We start from the raw sequence: 16486 nt of genomic DNA on the forward strand, positions 1-16486 counted from the left end.
CCTGGCCTCTTCATTGTCTGCTACCACCACTGTCCCAGGACCTTCCCTTCCAGCCTCGTCCACTTCCCACAACCTCTAGGACGGTGACGTTGCTGCCTATGGCCACAGTCGTGGTGATGACCAAAGGCGTGGGAGTTGGAGGCAGAGTTGGAGCTGGTGTCTCTGTCTTGGGGATGTCAGCGGAGGTCTGGAGGAAGGACAGAGAAGGTACCAGGTCTGGGGTCAGGACAATCAAGACAAAAGGGAGACGAAGGAGGAGACAGACTCTCTCTCCCAGAGCACCCAGTCTAGGGAGGGGGACAGAGGAGGATTCCCCAAAAAAAACATCACAGGGGTATGGGGCAGGGGGCTGGCCAGTGCAGGCGAAGGTGTGCTGGCTGGACAAGGACAGCCAGCAGGGAGAGCCCTTGTGTGTGGAGGAGGGGCAGGGCTGGCAGGTCTGGAAGGCCTGGAAGGCACAGTGGGACTGGCTCCAAAGCCCAGGGGTCAGGGTCAATGTCCACCACTCAGGGCCAGACTCCCAGAAGCCTATCCCATATGTCCTCTCTCAAGGCAGATCTCAGCAGTCTGTCAGCCAGCCAGGCCACAGTCAGAGAAGGAGTGGGAGGTCCTCCTGGCCTGGACAGCTGCAGAGGAACTGGGTTAAGGGCGCACAGCAGGTGATGGGGGTCCAGGTGAAGGCTAAGGAAGGGGCTGAGAAAGGGTAGGCTACTCCTGGTGTCTCTGTTCTAGGCTGAAGTGATAACCCTTTTTCTCCCCACTGATGCGGCGAGCAGAGGTAGTGCAACCAGGGACCCTCCAACCAAGGACCCTGACCAGTGGCCCACAACAGGGACACCTACCCAGTGACCCCCAACTAATGGCCCCCAATTATTCCTACAGCCAGTGACCCATTAACGACCCCCAATTAATGACCCGTGACAAGTGATCCCCACTAAGGGACCTAACCAATGACCCATACACACCTACTAATAACCCAAATCATTGGCCTCCCACCAGTTATTCCTATGACCAGTGACCCATCAATGACTTCCCAACTAATTACCCATCAGGGACTCCCAAACTAACCATCTCATCCATGACCCCCTGAAAGGCACTTCCCCAGCTAGTGACCCCAGCTGGTGATTCCACTAGTGCCTTCTAATCAGTGGTCCCCCACTGGGGACTTGCCCAGCTAGTGATCCTTGGCAGTGAGCCCCACACCATTAACCCTAAACTACAGACCCCAATAACACCAACAGCGGCCTCCGTCAGTGACCTCTAACAGTGACCTCCAACTAGGGAACCCCCGAACATCAACCTCAGTCAGTATCTCTCTACAATGACCCCCCAACCAGCAACCTCCATCAGTGTCCCCCCCAGCTAGCGACCCCCGATGAATACCCCTCCCCCATGACCCCAACCAGTCAACCGCAAACAATGACACACTAGCTAACGAACCCATCGTTCACCCCAGCTAGTGGCTCCCCTTAAACAGTAGCCCTCATCAAGAGCCCCCTCATCATAAGGTACCCGACGGGGTGCGCTCCCTCTCTCTAGTCCCCCCGCAGAACTGGAAGTTGGGAGGGAGATATGAAAGAGCACCTAAGACAGGACCAGACCCCCCCGACAAGTGATCGGTCAGCTGAGAGAAGTCAAAGGTCAGTTATTGGAGACAAGAGGCAGAGACCTTGCATGAGGCCCAAGGGATCGGTGGAGATCAGAGGCCAGAAGCAGGGGTATCTCAAAGAACAGAGGGAAGATACCGCAGACCCCTTACCTGGTTCTCCAGGGAGACGGGAGGTGGGCTCAGGGCCAAAACTTCCTTGTTCTTCTTCTTCCTGCCCTTCCCCTTACGACCTCGCCCTTTTTTCTTCCCTTTTCCCTTCCCCTTCCGCCGACGGGGAGGGGTTTCTGGCTCCCGCTGGGGTACCTGGGAAGAGGACTCCAGTCGGGTCCAGATTCCCTGAGAGGAGGCCCCATCGCTCAGATCACCTGGGGTCATGCTGGCACATGGTCCATTGGTCCTATCTTTTATTTTATTTTATATTTTAAATTTTATTTATTTATTTATTTTTGGCGGTACGCGGGCCTCTCACTGTTGTGGCCTCTCCCGTCGCGGAGCACAGGCTCCGGACACGCAGGCTCAGCGGCCATGGCTCCGCGGCATGTGGGATCTTCCCGGACCGGGGCACGAACCCGTGTCCCCTGCATCGGCAGGTGGACTCTCAACCACTGCGCCACCAGGGAAGCCCTGGTCCTATCTTTTAAAGCCAGGGCTCACTCAGCCCTGGGACCTGGGGTCAAGGTAAATCATATGATGAGGGGCCAAGGGTCAGTTATGTGACCTGAAGTCAAGGTCATTCATGCCTAAGAACAGTTTAAGGGCAGGGGTCACTCAGCCCCCTGGGTAGGGCTCAGAATTCATTCATTCCTGAGACCTGGAGCCAGGGATGACTCAGCCAGCGACCTCAGGACAAGCCCCTTACTCACCCCTGTGGCTCCAGGATCCAGGTCGTCACAGCCAGGAAGGTACTGCTCACAGGCTCGGAAGGCAGCCTGAGGATCTGAGCTTATCAGCAGCTCCTGAATATCTCCCTGGGGAGAGAGTGGGCGTCCGGGAAGGGGTCTGCAGGCTGACTCCGACCCCCGTTCCAAGCATCAAGGTCTGGTGTTTTTCCACCCAAAGCAGGCTAAGTATAGGGAGGAGGAAGCCCCACCACAGCCCCAGAAATCCCTCTGCCCCAAAAAACTGAGAGGAGGAAGATTCTATCAGGGTGACACCAAACCACAACCACAAGCCACACCCCACAACCTCTGTCCCATCAGAGGCACAATTGTTCCTTCACTCGCGGCACATGGTGACACCTACTGTGTGCCAGGTGCCCTTCAAGGTACTGGGGATAGGGAGGGAAGCAAGATGATGAGGTCCCTGGACCATCATGACACGCATAACAATCACCACATCGAAAACACATCTGTCCCAGAGCCACACGACTCCATGCCTTGCTGGCATCACACACCATCACAACCAGCAGCGCCGTCACACATCACAACCTTATCCTTCCACCACAAGCCAAGTAGGCACCATCACAAACGATCAATTCATGGCTTTACAGTCTCGCAGGCACATGCCACAAAGATGCACCGTGATGCCCGGCGCTCCCTTCCTCAGCTTCCTGGCGCTAAGTTGAAGCTGGATAGTTCCCTTCTCCATTCTATTCTCCAGATTCAGGCTGCTGACAAATCTCCCTCCTGCCCCCTGCCTCAGTTTCCCCCATCACTGAAGCGCTACCTCAAAAGTCTCCTCCCCGAGGTCCTGGGTCCCCAGCACAGTAAGTCCAGCCGTGCTGATGAATCGAGGTCCCTGGCTCAATACGGGGGGCTGAGGTTCACAGTCAGCCACCAGGGTCACCATCCCACCATCCACACTGACCGCCACACGGCGCCACCTGCAAGGGGACAGTCTCAGTGGGGGCGCGCACTCATCTCACCTCTCCTGGGACTCCCACCTTCCCCATATTCACCTGCCGTCCGTGAGGTTGACCTGCTGGGGGAGGGGGCTGAAGGAGTCACCTAGGAGGTCCAGAGCCGGCCCCAACGCCAGGCCCAGCTGCCGGACACCGGCCTCATTGTAGACGGATAGAAGGACAGACTGGTTGGCTGGCCGGCCACGCAGAGTGATCAGCACGGAGAAGCTCTCGGGAAAGTGCTCGGCTGGGAGGGCAGAAGGAAAGGGGCAGCTCAGATGGCCCAACTGTGACCCATGCTCCCACAATGAACCACAGCCCCTCTCACCCTGACTCACCTTGAAAGAGCTCCCACGTGGGGACACTGAGCGTGCTGGCCTTGCCCACCCTGAATGCCCGGTCGCCCTGCGGGACCCTCTGGGGGCAGAGGCCGGGACCCTCGGGGAGCCCAGCCTGGCCCCCCCGCACGCCCAGGGCCTTCAGCACATCCACAGGGTCTGCTACGGAAAGAAGCCAGGGTGCGGGGCAGTTACAACAAGCCCAGCACTCTGCGTGAGTGGCTCGGGTTTGGGGGACTCAGCCCCCCCCCAGCTATGTTTGTGGGTCAGGGGGAAGGAGCAGGCCTGGGACGCATACCCCCCTCACCACTCCACAGCTGTTCCAGCCTCATCAGCCTGTTGACTCCTGTTTTTTTCCCTTGGTTTTCGGTGAGAAAAAAAAAAAGCTGACCTAGTTCTGGGATGAATCAAAGCTTCCTGGCCTGAGCCCCAGAGCCAAACTGTCCCCCTCTCCACACTCCCCCGCACCAGCTCCCTGGGGCTGCTTCCCAGGCCTGAAGCCCCCCTTGCCAGGGGAAACCCGCTTAGAGAGGAGGGGCTCCTTGAGTGTGTTCTCCCCACCTCTTCCCTGGGCTCCCCTCCCTCTGACCTCTTCCTCGACCTTCATCACTCATGACCTCCTCCCTCTGACCTCCTCCTCGACCACCATCACCCATGACCTCCTCCCTCTGACCTCCTCCTTGACCTTCATCACTAGTGACCTCCTCCCTCTGACCTCCTCCTTGACCTTCATCACTCGTGACCTCCTCCCTCTGACCATTCTTTCCCTGATCCCCGCTGATTTCTCCTGGCCACCCCCTCTGACCTTCCTCTGCCTGACCTCTGACTACCACCTGACCTCTTCCCTCTTCCTATCCCAGTTTCTTCCATCTGACCTGTGGACCTCCCCACTTTATCACCCCCTCTGACCTTATCCTCTGATCATCTCTCTCTGATAACCTCCTGACCTCCTCCCTCTGACCCTCTACCTCTCATCCCAGCAAAGGAAGGGACTGGTCCAGTGAGATCCTAACCCAGGCTATCCTACCAGCCCCACCCGGTGCAGCCTGGCCAGTGCTAAGTGGAACCACATGGCTTGGGCAAGGGTGGGCGGGGTCTTCCCCTGAGCCCCAAACTCCTGCCTGATCTCCCCTCCCCACAGCAGACTGTCCCACTGACCCCCTGACCCAGCCTCTTGGCAGGAGCCGGATTCTGCCATGACCTCACCCCAGGGGCGGCTCTACTGATCTCACCATTGGGATCCAGGGTAGGGGGCCAGACTTGGGGGAGACAGGGGTTTGGATGGCGCCCCCCATCCCAGCTCCTCCTGGTCAGACGCCTCAGTCTTCAGACTCTCCAGAGCCCTGTTCCAACCTCAGCTCTCTCTTGCCCCCAACCTTGTTCTGCTCTCTTTTTCTACTCTCCCCCTCCCTGCCTTCTCTCTGTCCCACTTTCTGTGTCCAACTCTGAATCAGTCTTTCTCCCTCCCTCCCTCTCTTACTTCCCAGCTCTCCCTCACTCTCTAGCTCTCTGTCTCTGCCTATTGGTATTTCCCTCGGTCTCACATCTGTTTCTCTCTGCATACCTCTATCTCTGTGCCTCTATATATCTCTGTGTGTGGATTACTCCCTCCATCTCTCTCTCTCTCTCTCCCCTAACCCTGCTGCCTCCACCGGCCCCATCTCTAATTGCCTGTTCTGTGGCTGGGTTGTTATTAAGAGGTATTTGGGTTACAGCCCCCTGGGGCTAAAATCTGGGCTCCCAGGCTCTGCTGACCACAAGGGTCATTCTCCCGTGGAATGATCATCCCAGCTGCCCCCTCTCCGGGCGGGGGCCCAGGGGAGGGCTGAGGTCCGTGATTCCCCCCAGTGTGGCTCTCCCAGGCTCTCCTTTCACCCAGACTCCACTTTCTGTGCACTGGGAAGGGGGTCTCTCCTTGACCAACTGCTCGTTAACATTTTAAAAGGCTTTCCCAGCATCAAACCCAAATGTCTCCTGCTTCAATCTGTGTTCCTTCTGTAATGACCTTTCAGAAACCAACTGCCCTTTCTTTCCATGGCTGGCTTTGTGACAAGGAGACACACAAGAGGCATTGAGTCCTGCCTGCAGGGCCAGGGGGCGGCAGTCTGTCAAGTAACTGGCTTGCCCTTCCCCCACAGATTCTCCCCTGTGCTGGTCAGGACCCCAGGGAGAGGCTAGATGGGGGTCTAGGATGTGGAAGAAGGCAGGCAGGGACCGGGCTGGGACATGGCTGGGACCCTCTCAGATGAGTAGGAGAGCCTAGGTGTGAGTGTCTGTGCAAATAGGTACATGCGCAATTGCGTACATGCATGAGACTGTGCGAGCACGTGTGTGACTCTGTACGGACCAGGGACTGGCTGAGCGTGTGCTTTGCGGCGTGTCGATGTCTGTGGGTGTTTGGCCTATGATGGAGGGATTAGGTGCAGTCCTTTGACTTGTCCTGGGGTCCTGGCAGTGAGCTCGAGGTCCTGCAGGTGGTGCACGGGAGTCTGTGATAGTAATAGCTCAGACTCCAGATGGAGGAGTGTGGTTATGTGTGAGAGTGTGGCCAAGTCAGCGAGTGGGTGACTGGTTGAGAACATCGACTACGTTGTATGGATGCCAGTGGAAGCGTGCGTGAGAGTTTGAAAGTGTAGGTGGGTGACAAAAGCTGTGACCGTGGGGCGGGTGGCGGATGGGGCTGCCTTGGCGTGGGCCCCAGGTGTTTAACGTTCTTCGTGTCCCAGCGGCCTTCTATTCTGAGTGCACGCCTGAGATCGCACGACTGTGTGGATGTGTGACCGTGGGAGTGGGGCATCGGCCACTTTGGGATTATCCGCGTAAACACACACCTCTCTGGACTGCGGAGAAAAGGAGAAAGTGAGAAAGTGGGGGTGGGTGTGTTGGGGTCCTGAGTTCACCTTAGGGAGGGATTACGGGGAGGGCCTGACCTGGGGTATCTCAGACCAGGGAAGTCCCCCTCAATCACCACTTGAGGGACCACGACTTTCCCGAACCCCGGGGCGCCCCCGACCCAGAACCCTCGGGGGCGGGGCGCGGCGTCCAGCCAGATTCGTGCAGCTGGGCGTGCGTCAGCGCTGACTCACCCGTCCGGTGGCCCCCGGGACCCCTGGGGGGGCCCCTGAGAAATTCCTCAGAAAAAACACCCGAGGCTCTCTCAGCTTGGGGGAGCAACCTCCACTACCCCCGCCCCCGCCCGTGCACTGCCCCGCGCCCCGCACCCCGCCCCGCCCCGCCCCGCCCCGCGCCCCGCCCCGCCTCGCCCCTCACCAAGGCCCTCCCGAGGCCCTGTCCATGGTGCTGATCCCGGCTCAGGGGAGTGCGGGGAGGGGGGAAAGGGGCAAAGATGCGGGGGAAAGGAGGTGGACGCGCGCTAATTAGGGGCAGAGGAGAAAGAGGGGGAATAAGGTGAAGCTATCTGGGGAGACGCCAAGGGAACTCTGAATCCCAGATCAACCCTCTTCCCTACTAGTCGCCGCTCACCATCCCCCATCCCCCTGGGATTCATCCTCATGGGCAAGTATTTAGCTTCCCAAACCACAACCACAGTCCTCAGAGGGTCACCCAGAGACACACAATCACACGCATAACACACACACGGTTATTCTCAAAATCAGCCCCCCACACAGACACACACTCCCCTACCCACAACTCAATCACATACTCGCCCAGAGGCCATATCCCATCACCCAGGTGTACAATCATCGTCATCTCCCACACCCAGCACAGTTTCACTCCAAATGGCCGCATGCATATTGTTACACACATGTATACCTATAAATTGCATTCATTGCCACGCACCCACCAGGAAACAGGGTCACACGTTTCCCCGACCCCCCCCCACCAAGCTGTCACACTCACAAACCGCCCAGAGTCAGACACTCGCCCCCCAACACCACACCGTAGCCACGCGCAACGTGCACGACCCCCATGCACGCCCCCGACTCCCGACTCCACGCCGTCTTTGGGGGCCTCGATGGATCCTGCACTCCGGGTCCTATTTTCTCCCTCCCGGCTCACCGGCCTGCGTCCGGGGGAGAAGCTGCAGAGACACCAGGAGCAGGCAGAGGCCGGCCCGCGGCTGGCCCAGGGCCCAGCGACTCCCCATTCCCACGGGACCCATACTCAAGGCGGGGGACCAGCCTGGGCGGCTGCGGGGCGCGGCGACTCCACGGGCTCAGGGCACTCTCGCGGCGGCCGGCTCCACTCGGGATCCACAGGAGACTGCCCGAGACCCCGCCCTGGCCTCGCCCTGCGCTCCAGCTCCGGGCCAGGCGGAGCTCGCGGAAAGGGGGGGGGGGGGGTAGCTGACAGCTGGTGGGTGGAATTGGGAAAGTTTGTGCTGAGCTCTGATTGCCCAGCTAGGGGTGGAGCCGTGGGCCGGGAGCTGGGCCCTTCTTGCCTCACCCCACAGGGTCGGAGGAGGGTCACTCCCACCCACCCTTAGAATCCGGGGTCCCAGCCTTAGCCCAAACCCTTTTCTCCTAACAGGCCTCCTAACCTTCAGCCTCCATCCAGGCCCTGGAATTAGGGGTACAGCTTTATACCAGATCCTTTCTGTCTCAGCCAGGCCCCCAAATTCTGATGCCAAATTCTCACCCACCTGCCTGGTCCCACAATAAGAGGTACCGACCTCACTCCATACTTTCCCTGCAGGTCCCTAAATAAGGGATCTTCACCCCGCCTCAAACTCCACCCCAGATTCCAAAATGGGGTCCCTAGACCCACCCCCAAACCCTCACCACAGATTCCAAGACACAGTTCTTTCTTTCCCCCAAACTCTTAATCTTCAAATAAAGGCTCCCACCTCCATCCCTAGCCCTCTTCTCCCTGACTCAGGCCCCAGATGGAGGCCCCAGCTCCATTCTCACACATGGCCCATTAAATCAGGGAGTATGGCCCTACCCTAAGCAGGGCACTGCCACAGGGAGGGGTGGACCCCTGCCATTCCTGGGGTGAGGCGGAACCCCCCCTCACCCCACTGGGACACCCCCGCCCCCATGTGAGGAGGCCCCAGCGGGTCAGGTCAGGTGGAGCTGTCTGTGCAATTGAACAAGCACAGACATGCTGGATCTGAAGGAGCTTCCGCAGGGAGGAACCCAAGGGGCATATCCCGGGCCCTGAACTGCCCACTTCCCCCGCCCCGAGGCCAAGAGGGAGAAGCCGGCAGTGTCTCCCTCCCAGCCTCTGGCTCCTCAGACAAAGAGACTCTGTGTCCTTAGGGAGGAGGGGGTGGGGCCCCATCTGGCCTGAGGGGGAGGGGGGCCCTGAGAAGGGGGAGGAGAGGGAATCTCCCCAAGCTGCTCCTCCTTTCTCTCCAGGGACATCAGAGACTAAGACTTTTCTGGCTAAAACGCTCATAAAGTTCGTGCCCTGCCTTGGTCTGTTGGGAAGTTCTTCCTATAGTCTATCGCACCTTCTGACATTTCTGCCCATTCTCTTTGAACGGACCCTTCTGGGACCACACTCTCGGTCACCTCTCTCCAATCACAGATTCTTTGCCCAGAGTAGAGACAGCAAGAGAACACCTCCACTTATTCCCCACACTGCCTGAAACTCCCCCCAGCCCTGGATAATTTATCATCGTAACAAAAGCCCCCAGTTTTGAGTGTAGCAACGAGAGGACATTTTTGACAGATAAAAGGAAGGCACTATATTGAAGTGAAGGGATTCCCCCCAGCTGCCTGCCCAAAGTCAGTTCATAATTGAGGGCTCCCAGGGCCCATTCGTCCTGCAGGTGGGGTGTGCTTAGGAGGGGACAGATGAGCAGAGGATGGGTGGCGGGAGTCAGGTGCCGGCCAGCAGAGGTCACGCGTCCAGAAAGGGATCAACATGGCCGACGCACCCCGGACTGTACTGATCTCGGGATGCTCCTCGGGAATTGGCCTGGAGCTCGCAGTGCAGCTGGCTCGTGACCCCAGGCAGCGCTACCAGGGTAAGGGGACCAGGGTGAGGCTGGGAAGGACAGGAGTGGGCATGGCTTCCCAAGACCCTTAGCTCTCCCAGCACTAGTTCCACTAGTCCATGACTTCGACTGCATTTGGGGGCTTGGGGAGGACCCAGGACACACGGAGGCCCCCTTCCCACCTCCGCTTGTGAATCATCCCCTCATCCAAAGTATATTTCTAATGCACCCATTGGGTGCCAGATTCTAGGTGCTAGAAACACAGCTGCGAACAGAATAGACAAAAATCTCTGTTCTAGGTAGTGATGTAGTGGGGGAGGTGAGGGAGAACAAACAATAAACAGATTTTTAAATCGTATTAGGTGGCTAGTGCAGATAAGTGGTCAGAAGCAAAATAAAGCCAGCGGGGTGGGTGTGGGTGATATGTATTTTTTAGAAGGGCTGGCTGGAGAGGGCTTCTCTGAGGTTTCACTTAGTCATTCCCTAAGAGTCCCCACCCCCACTCATCCTCAGATTAACGCTCCAAGATAAGCCTCTTAAGTGACCCTGACCTTGAGGGTTTAAGGAGGAGGGGGCTCTAGGTCTGGAGACTCGGCCCCCTGCCACTCTGGGATCAATAGCCCCAATCTTCACCCCACCCATGGGAACCTTTGACCCAGTGCACACTGGAGTCGAAGTAAGCAAAGGGCCATTACTTCAGAGGAGGATGGAGGGGTGAGGGCATTGCCCCAGTTGGCAGAGTTGCTTCTCCCAGCCCTCTACCCTCTGTCTTAGAGACGTGCACAGCTCTGGGTGTGACAGTCCGGGTGCCAGTGTGCAGAGAGGGAATTGTGCAGCGTGTGCCCCTGTGGGCTGGCAGATGAGTGTCTAACACTGCTGAAGGGTGATGTTTATTGACTGTTTGCAATGTGCCAGGCTTCCTTCTAAGTGTTTTGCATATTAGAAAGTCATTTAATCCCCACATCACCCCGATAAGGTGGACACTATCATTTGTCCCATCTTAGAAATGAGGAAACTGAGGCACCGACTGCCAAAGGTCCTTGCCCAAGCTGGAACTTGGCAGAGTCTGGATCTGAACTCAGGTAGCCCAGCCCCCGGGCCCAGGCTTGTCACCATATGTAGAGGCACGGGGTCCCATTCATGTGTGCAGCACCTGCGAATTACATGGGCTCACAGACAACATGCAAATGTGTGTGTGATTGTGGGTGCAGGCGTTGGGGGGGGCGGGTGCAAACATGTGTACAGGTGCGTGAGCTCAGCACTCAGATGAACCCAGGTTGAAATCTCAGTTCTTACACCTGCTAGGGGTTGGAGCAGGCAAGAAACCTCACTGTGTTGAGCCTCAGTGTGTTAATGGGGATAATAATATTGCCTACGCGTTCTGATTACTATCGCTAAAAGCAAGTCACCCCAAAATGCATGGGGTGTATGGCGTACACAGCTGTACGCCAAAATGTATGGCGTGAAACAACTGCAGTCATCTATGTCTCGTGGTTTACAAGGGTCATGAATTTGGAAGGGCTCAGCTGGGCGCTTTGGGCTCAGGGTCAAAGGCTCACAGAGGAGACTGGAACATGTGGTCTTTCTATCTGGGCTAAGCTTGGGCTTCTTCCCAGCATGGTGGCCTCAGGACAGCTGGGCTGCTATAGGGTGGCTGAAGCCTACAAGAGTGAGTATTCCAGCAAGCAAAGCAGAAACTGCAACATCTTTTCCATCCTAATCTCAAAAGCCACACAGGGTTACCTTTCCCATCGTCTATTGATTCCCAGCTAGCCACAAGATTCAAGGGGAGAGGAATCAGATTTCATGGGCTGATGGGTGAGCAGCTAGGTTCTAGAACAGCATGTGTGATAAAAGATGTTGAGGCCATCTTTGGAAAATAAGTCAGTGACCTGATCATAGGATTCTTGTAAGGATTAGAGTTCGTGTTTATAAATGTGTTTAGCATATTATCTGGCATATAGTAGGTGTTCAATAAATTGGAACCTACGTTGATGATGTAAATGGGGCTATCCATACTTGCATATGCATATTTGCACCTATGTTGACTTTAGGTGTGCATGCATTTCTTTTCTCAAGCCATCTGTTCTGTATTTATTTTATTGTCTTACCTACTGGTTTTGAATTCTGTGAAGGCAGGGACTTTATCTTATTTCATGCAATAGCCTCAGCACCTAGAATAGTGCATAGGGTGTAGTAGATGCTCAATAAATGTTTGCTAGATGAGTGGATGGATGGATGGAAGTGTATACAAATATCTGTGCACAAGTATGCATTTGTGGTTGTATGGCAAATGTAGGTGTATAAATCTGTGGGTCTCCATTCCTCTGTGATTACTCATGCAAACTATCACAGGAACATATAAGTCCACACACAGGGTAAAGGAACCTAGTGCCTGCTCCAACTCTGTTCTCTGTCCCCAGTGGTGGCCACCATGAGGGACCTGGGAAAGAAGGGGACACTGGAGGCAGCTGCTGGGGAGGCTCTGGGTCAGACCCTCACCGTGGCCCAGCTGGACGTGTGCAGTGATGAGTCAGTGGCCCAGTGTCTCAGCTGCATCCAGGGAGGAGAAGTGGACGTGTTGGGTGAGTCTGAGCATCCCCTGGGGTCACTCGCCCCCTCCCTGGCCTAAGCACAGATCCTCATCACAGCAAGTTCTTTCCAGTGTCTGGGCACTAACTCTCCTGTTTCCCTAATAACCTCTGACCCTGGAGAGAAGGGGTAGATCAGTTGGCTAAGAGCCCAGGATACCATTCAGTTTATTAGAGATATAGGAAATATACTGAGACCTGGGGATAGGGTGGATTTTATCAAATAGAAATTCTCACATATGGAGAAAACCATATGTGGTTGGGAAAACTAATTTGATGAGTCATTGTGGGAAAGGAGCATGATGAAGAAGCAACTCATGGTCCCTAAACGGTCTTCTAAGGAGGGTGTGGCTGTTTTGATGCAATTAGGGGTCAGAGCTGAATTGCTCATGCATTAAAGTAGAGGCTGTTCCCAGCAGCCTTCTTCCCCACCCAGGGCTCAGAGTTCCCTATAACAAATGCTGAACTATATTTAAAGATTATCAATGCTACACATTTGTCCACCCAAGATACCTTGGACTAGCCCTGAAATTGGAGTGGGGGAGGGGTGGGATAATTTAGGGAGTGTCCCTGGGGGAGTGACACTAGAAGGGTTGGGGGACTTCAAAATAACCCTCAGCCCTACCCCCTTAGTGAATAATGCTGGAGTGGGCCTGGTGGGGCCCTTGGAGGGGCTCAGCCTAGCTGCCATGCAGAACGTCTTTGATACCAACTTTTTCGGGGCCGTCCGTCTGGTCAAAGCTGTACTTCCTGGCATGAAGAGGAGACGACAGGGCCACATCGTGGTGGTCAGCAGTGTCATGGGGCTGCAAGGTGAGCCCTGGGGATGCACCCCTGGGAATCCTCCCAGCGTCTGACCCTCCCCCGGCTGGAAGGATGGCAACTAGGTTTTAGCTCATATTCCATAAATATGCCTGCATTGAGAAGCATTCTGCAGCTCAGAAGGAAAAAGTTCTGGGATAGGGGCTTCCCTGGTGGCGCAGTGGTTGAGAGTCCGCCTGCCGATGCAGGGAACACGGATTCCTGCCCGGGTCCGTGAAGATCCCACATGCCGCGGAGCGGCTGGGCCCGTGAGCCACGGCCGCTGAGCCTGCGCGTCCGGAGCCTGTGCTCTGCAACGGGAGAGGCCACAACAGTGAGAGGTCCGCGTACCGCAAAAAAAAAAGTTCTGGGATAGATTAACTATGTCTACCATGGTACAGGAGTAGACAGGGGTGGTATAGATGCTGCCAAAGGCCATCCACATCCATTTTCAACCCCACTTCTGGAAACCTCCAAAAATTTCTTCCAACCATCCCACAAAACTCAGAGGAACCATCAGCACTCCTCCTGAGGCTCCTTCTTGCCAAACACCTCCCACCAGGCTCCAGAGATGTCTGGATTTGGGACTCTGCGGTTCTGCAGGAAAAAGAGCAGTGATCGACTAATGATGTCTGCTATGGGCCTACTATGGAGGCCATCTACTTGCCATCCTTTCTCCCGGGCCCTTTCTCCTTGAACCTCTCTAGACTCCCTTCCTTTCCCTGGAAATTTCCTCGGATCTGCCCCCCTCCCCAGCAGTCCCCTAAGGAATCCACCCTACTTGTTACCCTATCAGGGAAAAGCTGCATTTACTCAGCCCCATCCCTTCAGCCTCTCTTCCGGCTGAATCTCCTGATCTTGGAAGGGAGGGGGACACATTCACTGCTCAACAGGGACCAGTAAAGATCCTGGTGAACGGTGCTTGCCCTTGGGGACCCTGGGCATCCTATGCCCAAGTGGCCCAAGGGTTTAGAGGATAGAGGGAAATAGGAGAGTTCCCTGGGCTGAGGGTGGATGGAACACTGCCAGGAAGAGATGGGACCTGGCACCCCAAGACTACCTCATCCTGACCTCATATGCTCCCATCACATACACCCATCAGGTTGGCCCCAGATATGCTGTGATCCCTAAATCCTCTTTGCTCTGTCTCCCAAGACCCCATCCCTCTGGACCTACAAAGCCCATCACCCAGACCCCCAAAGAGCCCACCTTCCTGTAATCCTCTCAGGTGTCGTGTTCAATGAAGTCTATGCGGCCTCCAAGTTCGCCATGGAGGGATTCTTCGAGAGTCTGGCTGTCCAGCTGCTTCAGTTCAACATCTTGTGAGGCGGGCACTTGGACAGTGACAGGGGAATGACGGCAGTGATGGGACAGACAAGGGAAGGGGAGTAGCGAGGAGATGGGGGAGCAAGGAGGCATGAAACAATGATGGGAGAAGCAGGGGGGTGAAGAGGAGAGATGGGCAGTAATGGGTAAAATGGGGCAGCGAGTGTGTTGGGGCTCAAGACCCTCTCCCCCTACCCCTGTTCCCAGCATCTCCCTGGTGGAGCCGGGCCCGGTGGCCACCGAATTTGAAGGGAAGCTCCTGGAGCAGGTTTCCACAGCCGAGTTCCCAGGCACTGACGCTGACACCCTGAGCTACTTTCGGGATTTGTACCTCCCGGCCTCCAGGGAGCTCTTTCACTCTGTGGGACAGAGCCCACAGGATGTGGCCAAGGTGAGTGGGGGGCCCAGAGCCCCAGGACATGGCTCAGGTATGTGAGGGGGCCCCTCCCTACAGAAACCCCCTCTCCTTGGGTCCCAAAGCTCAGGGCTCTACCCCGCAGGTAATTGTCAAGGTCATCGGCTCAGCCAGACCACCCTTGCGCAGACAGACCAACGCCCGCTACACTCCGCTGACCGCCCTTAAAGCCATGGACCCCTCCGGCAGCCTGTATGTGCAAACCTCCCATCGCCTGCTCTTCCGCTGGCCACGCCTCCTCAACCTTGGCCTTCGATGTCTCGCCTGCAGCTGCTTCCGTACCCCAGTGTTGCCCCGGTGAGCAGAGCCTCACCCAACCCTCCTCACCCCTGAACAGCCAAGCCTCTTTGGTTCACATCCATCTCAGGCCATACAGACTATCCACTCATTCATTCATTCATTCAGCAAACTCTGCTTGACCCATTCTGTGCCTGGGCATTGCTGGGACCCCAGAGAGCCCTCAGCCTCTAGACACAGACCCCTCTGCGGTCAGGGCTGGGGCAGAGAGAGGGGACCCTGGGACTCTGGAACCCTGGGCTGAGGAGCCCAGATCAGAGAGCTGGAGTTGTGTCTGGGAAGGCAAGGGAGGCTTCCTGGAGGAGGGGGCATTGTTGCTGGACCTTGAAGGATGAGATAGACTGCCTCAGTCAACCTCTGGACTTTGCTATCTTCGGTCTGTGGATTCTGGGATGATCCAAACATCACCATCCCTCCTCCCCGCCTATACACACAGCCAAAGCTGGTTTCACTAAGGGGTCTCCAGACTTTTCTGGTCACATACTCCATCAGTAAAATGTGTTTGTGCATACACCAGCAATGTATGTATATGTTTTCAGAAAATATATATTTGTAACCACTAGCAATCACTGTATTTAATAAAGTTCAATTTCTTACATCTAAATAAAAAATTAAAAAGCAATAGGGTCTATCTCACACCTATTAGCATGGCTACATCAAAAAAAAAAATTGCCCAGAAAATAACAAGTGTTCACAAGAATGTAGAGAAATTGGAACCCTGTGCACTGTTGGTGAGAATGTAAAATGGTACCGCCACTATGGAAAACAGTACGGCAGTTCCTCAAACAGTGAAATAGATTTATCATATGACTCAGCAATTCCATTCCTGGATATTACCTGAAAGAATTGAAAACAGGGTCTTGAAGAGATATTTGTATACCCATGTTCAGAGCAGCCTTGTCCACAATAGGCAAAAGGTGGAAGCAACCCAAATGTCCATCAACGGGTTACTGGATAAACAAAATGTGATCCACCCATACAATGGAATATTTATTCAGCCTTAAAAAGGAAGGAGTTTCTGGGCTTCCCTGGTGGCGCAGTGGTTGAGGGTCCGCCTGCCGATGCAGGGGACACGGGTTCGTGCCCAGTCCGGGAAGATCCCACATGCCACGGAGCGGCTGGGCCCGTGAGCCACGGCCGCTGAGCCTGCGTGTCCGGAGCCTGTGCTCCGCCACGGGAGGGGCCACAACAGCGAGAGGCTCGCGTACCAAAAAAAAAAAAAAAAAAAGGGAAGGAGATTCTGACACATGCTACAACATGGATGAACTTTGAGGACATTGTGCTGAGTGGAAGAAGCCAGACACAAAACGGACAAATACTGTATGATTCCACTTATATGACGTCCCTAGAGGAGTCAAATTCAT

The 16486-nt window shown here is 55.7% G+C and overlaps 2 protein-coding genes across 8 annotated transcripts in view; one reads left to right on the forward strand and one right to left on the reverse strand.

Moving 5' to 3' along the window:
- Window positions 1-8035, reverse strand: part of COL5A3 (collagen type V alpha 3 chain) — a 40268-nt gene extending 32233 nt beyond the window's left edge. For 3 of the 7 annotated variants that reach the window (XR_007476768.1, XM_033401040.2, XM_033401037.2), the window contains exons 1-7: window positions 7808-8034; window positions 3788-3949; window positions 3507-3696; window positions 3275-3431; window positions 2473-2577; window positions 1760-1912; window positions 74-187 (exon numbers count right to left, since the gene is read on the reverse strand). Coding sequence is in view for 6 of the 7 variants with exons in the window: in XM_033401040.2 (XP_033256931.1) it covers window positions 74-187; window positions 1760-1912; window positions 2473-2577; window positions 3275-3431; window positions 3507-3696; window positions 3788-3949; window positions 7808-7910 (984 nt within the window). In the remaining variant the exon portion in view is untranslated. Of the gene's footprint in view, window positions 1-73; window positions 188-1759; window positions 1913-2472; window positions 2578-3274; window positions 3432-3506; window positions 3697-3787; window positions 3950-4094; window positions 4377-4418; window positions 4489-7688; window positions 7773-7807 lie in introns of those variants that run through there. The other 4 variants (XM_049708555.1, XM_049708553.1, XM_004277338.3 and 1 more) reach the window with 4 other exon arrangements.
- A 1575-nt stretch (window positions 8036-9610) lies between these two features.
- On the forward strand, window positions 9611-15673 carry RDH8 (retinol dehydrogenase 8). The gene is made up of 6 exons (XM_004277339.4): window positions 9611-9722; window positions 12116-12277; window positions 12917-13096; window positions 14313-14406; window positions 14618-14801; window positions 14911-15673. The coding sequence occupies exons 1-6, from the start codon at window positions 9620-9622 to the stop codon at window positions 15124-15126; spliced, it is 939 nt and encodes a 312-aa protein (XP_004277387.3). The 5' UTR covers window positions 9611-9619; the 3' UTR covers window positions 15127-15673.
- The last annotated feature ends 813 nt before the right edge of the window (window positions 15674-16486 follow it).

The sequence above is a fragment of the Orcinus orca genome, chromosome 3, assembly GCF_937001465.1.
Source record: "Orcinus orca chromosome 3, mOrcOrc1.1, whole genome shotgun sequence".
Taxonomy (NCBI): domain Eukaryota; kingdom Metazoa; phylum Chordata; class Mammalia; order Artiodactyla; family Delphinidae; genus Orcinus; species Orcinus orca.

Coding starts and splice junctions, on each gene's coding strand:
- RDH8 (XM_004277339.4), top strand. CDS start 9,620: ATGGCCGACGCACCCCGGACTGTACTGATCTCGGGATGCTCCTCGGGA. Junction 13,097..14,312: donor CAGTGTCATGGGGCTGCAAG/GTGAGCCCTGGG, acceptor TAATCCTCTCAG/GTGTCGTGTTCAATGAAGTC. Junction 14,407..14,617: donor CTGCTTCAGTTCAACATCTT/GTGAGGCGGGCA, acceptor CCCTGTTCCCAG/CATCTCCCTGGTGGAGCCGG.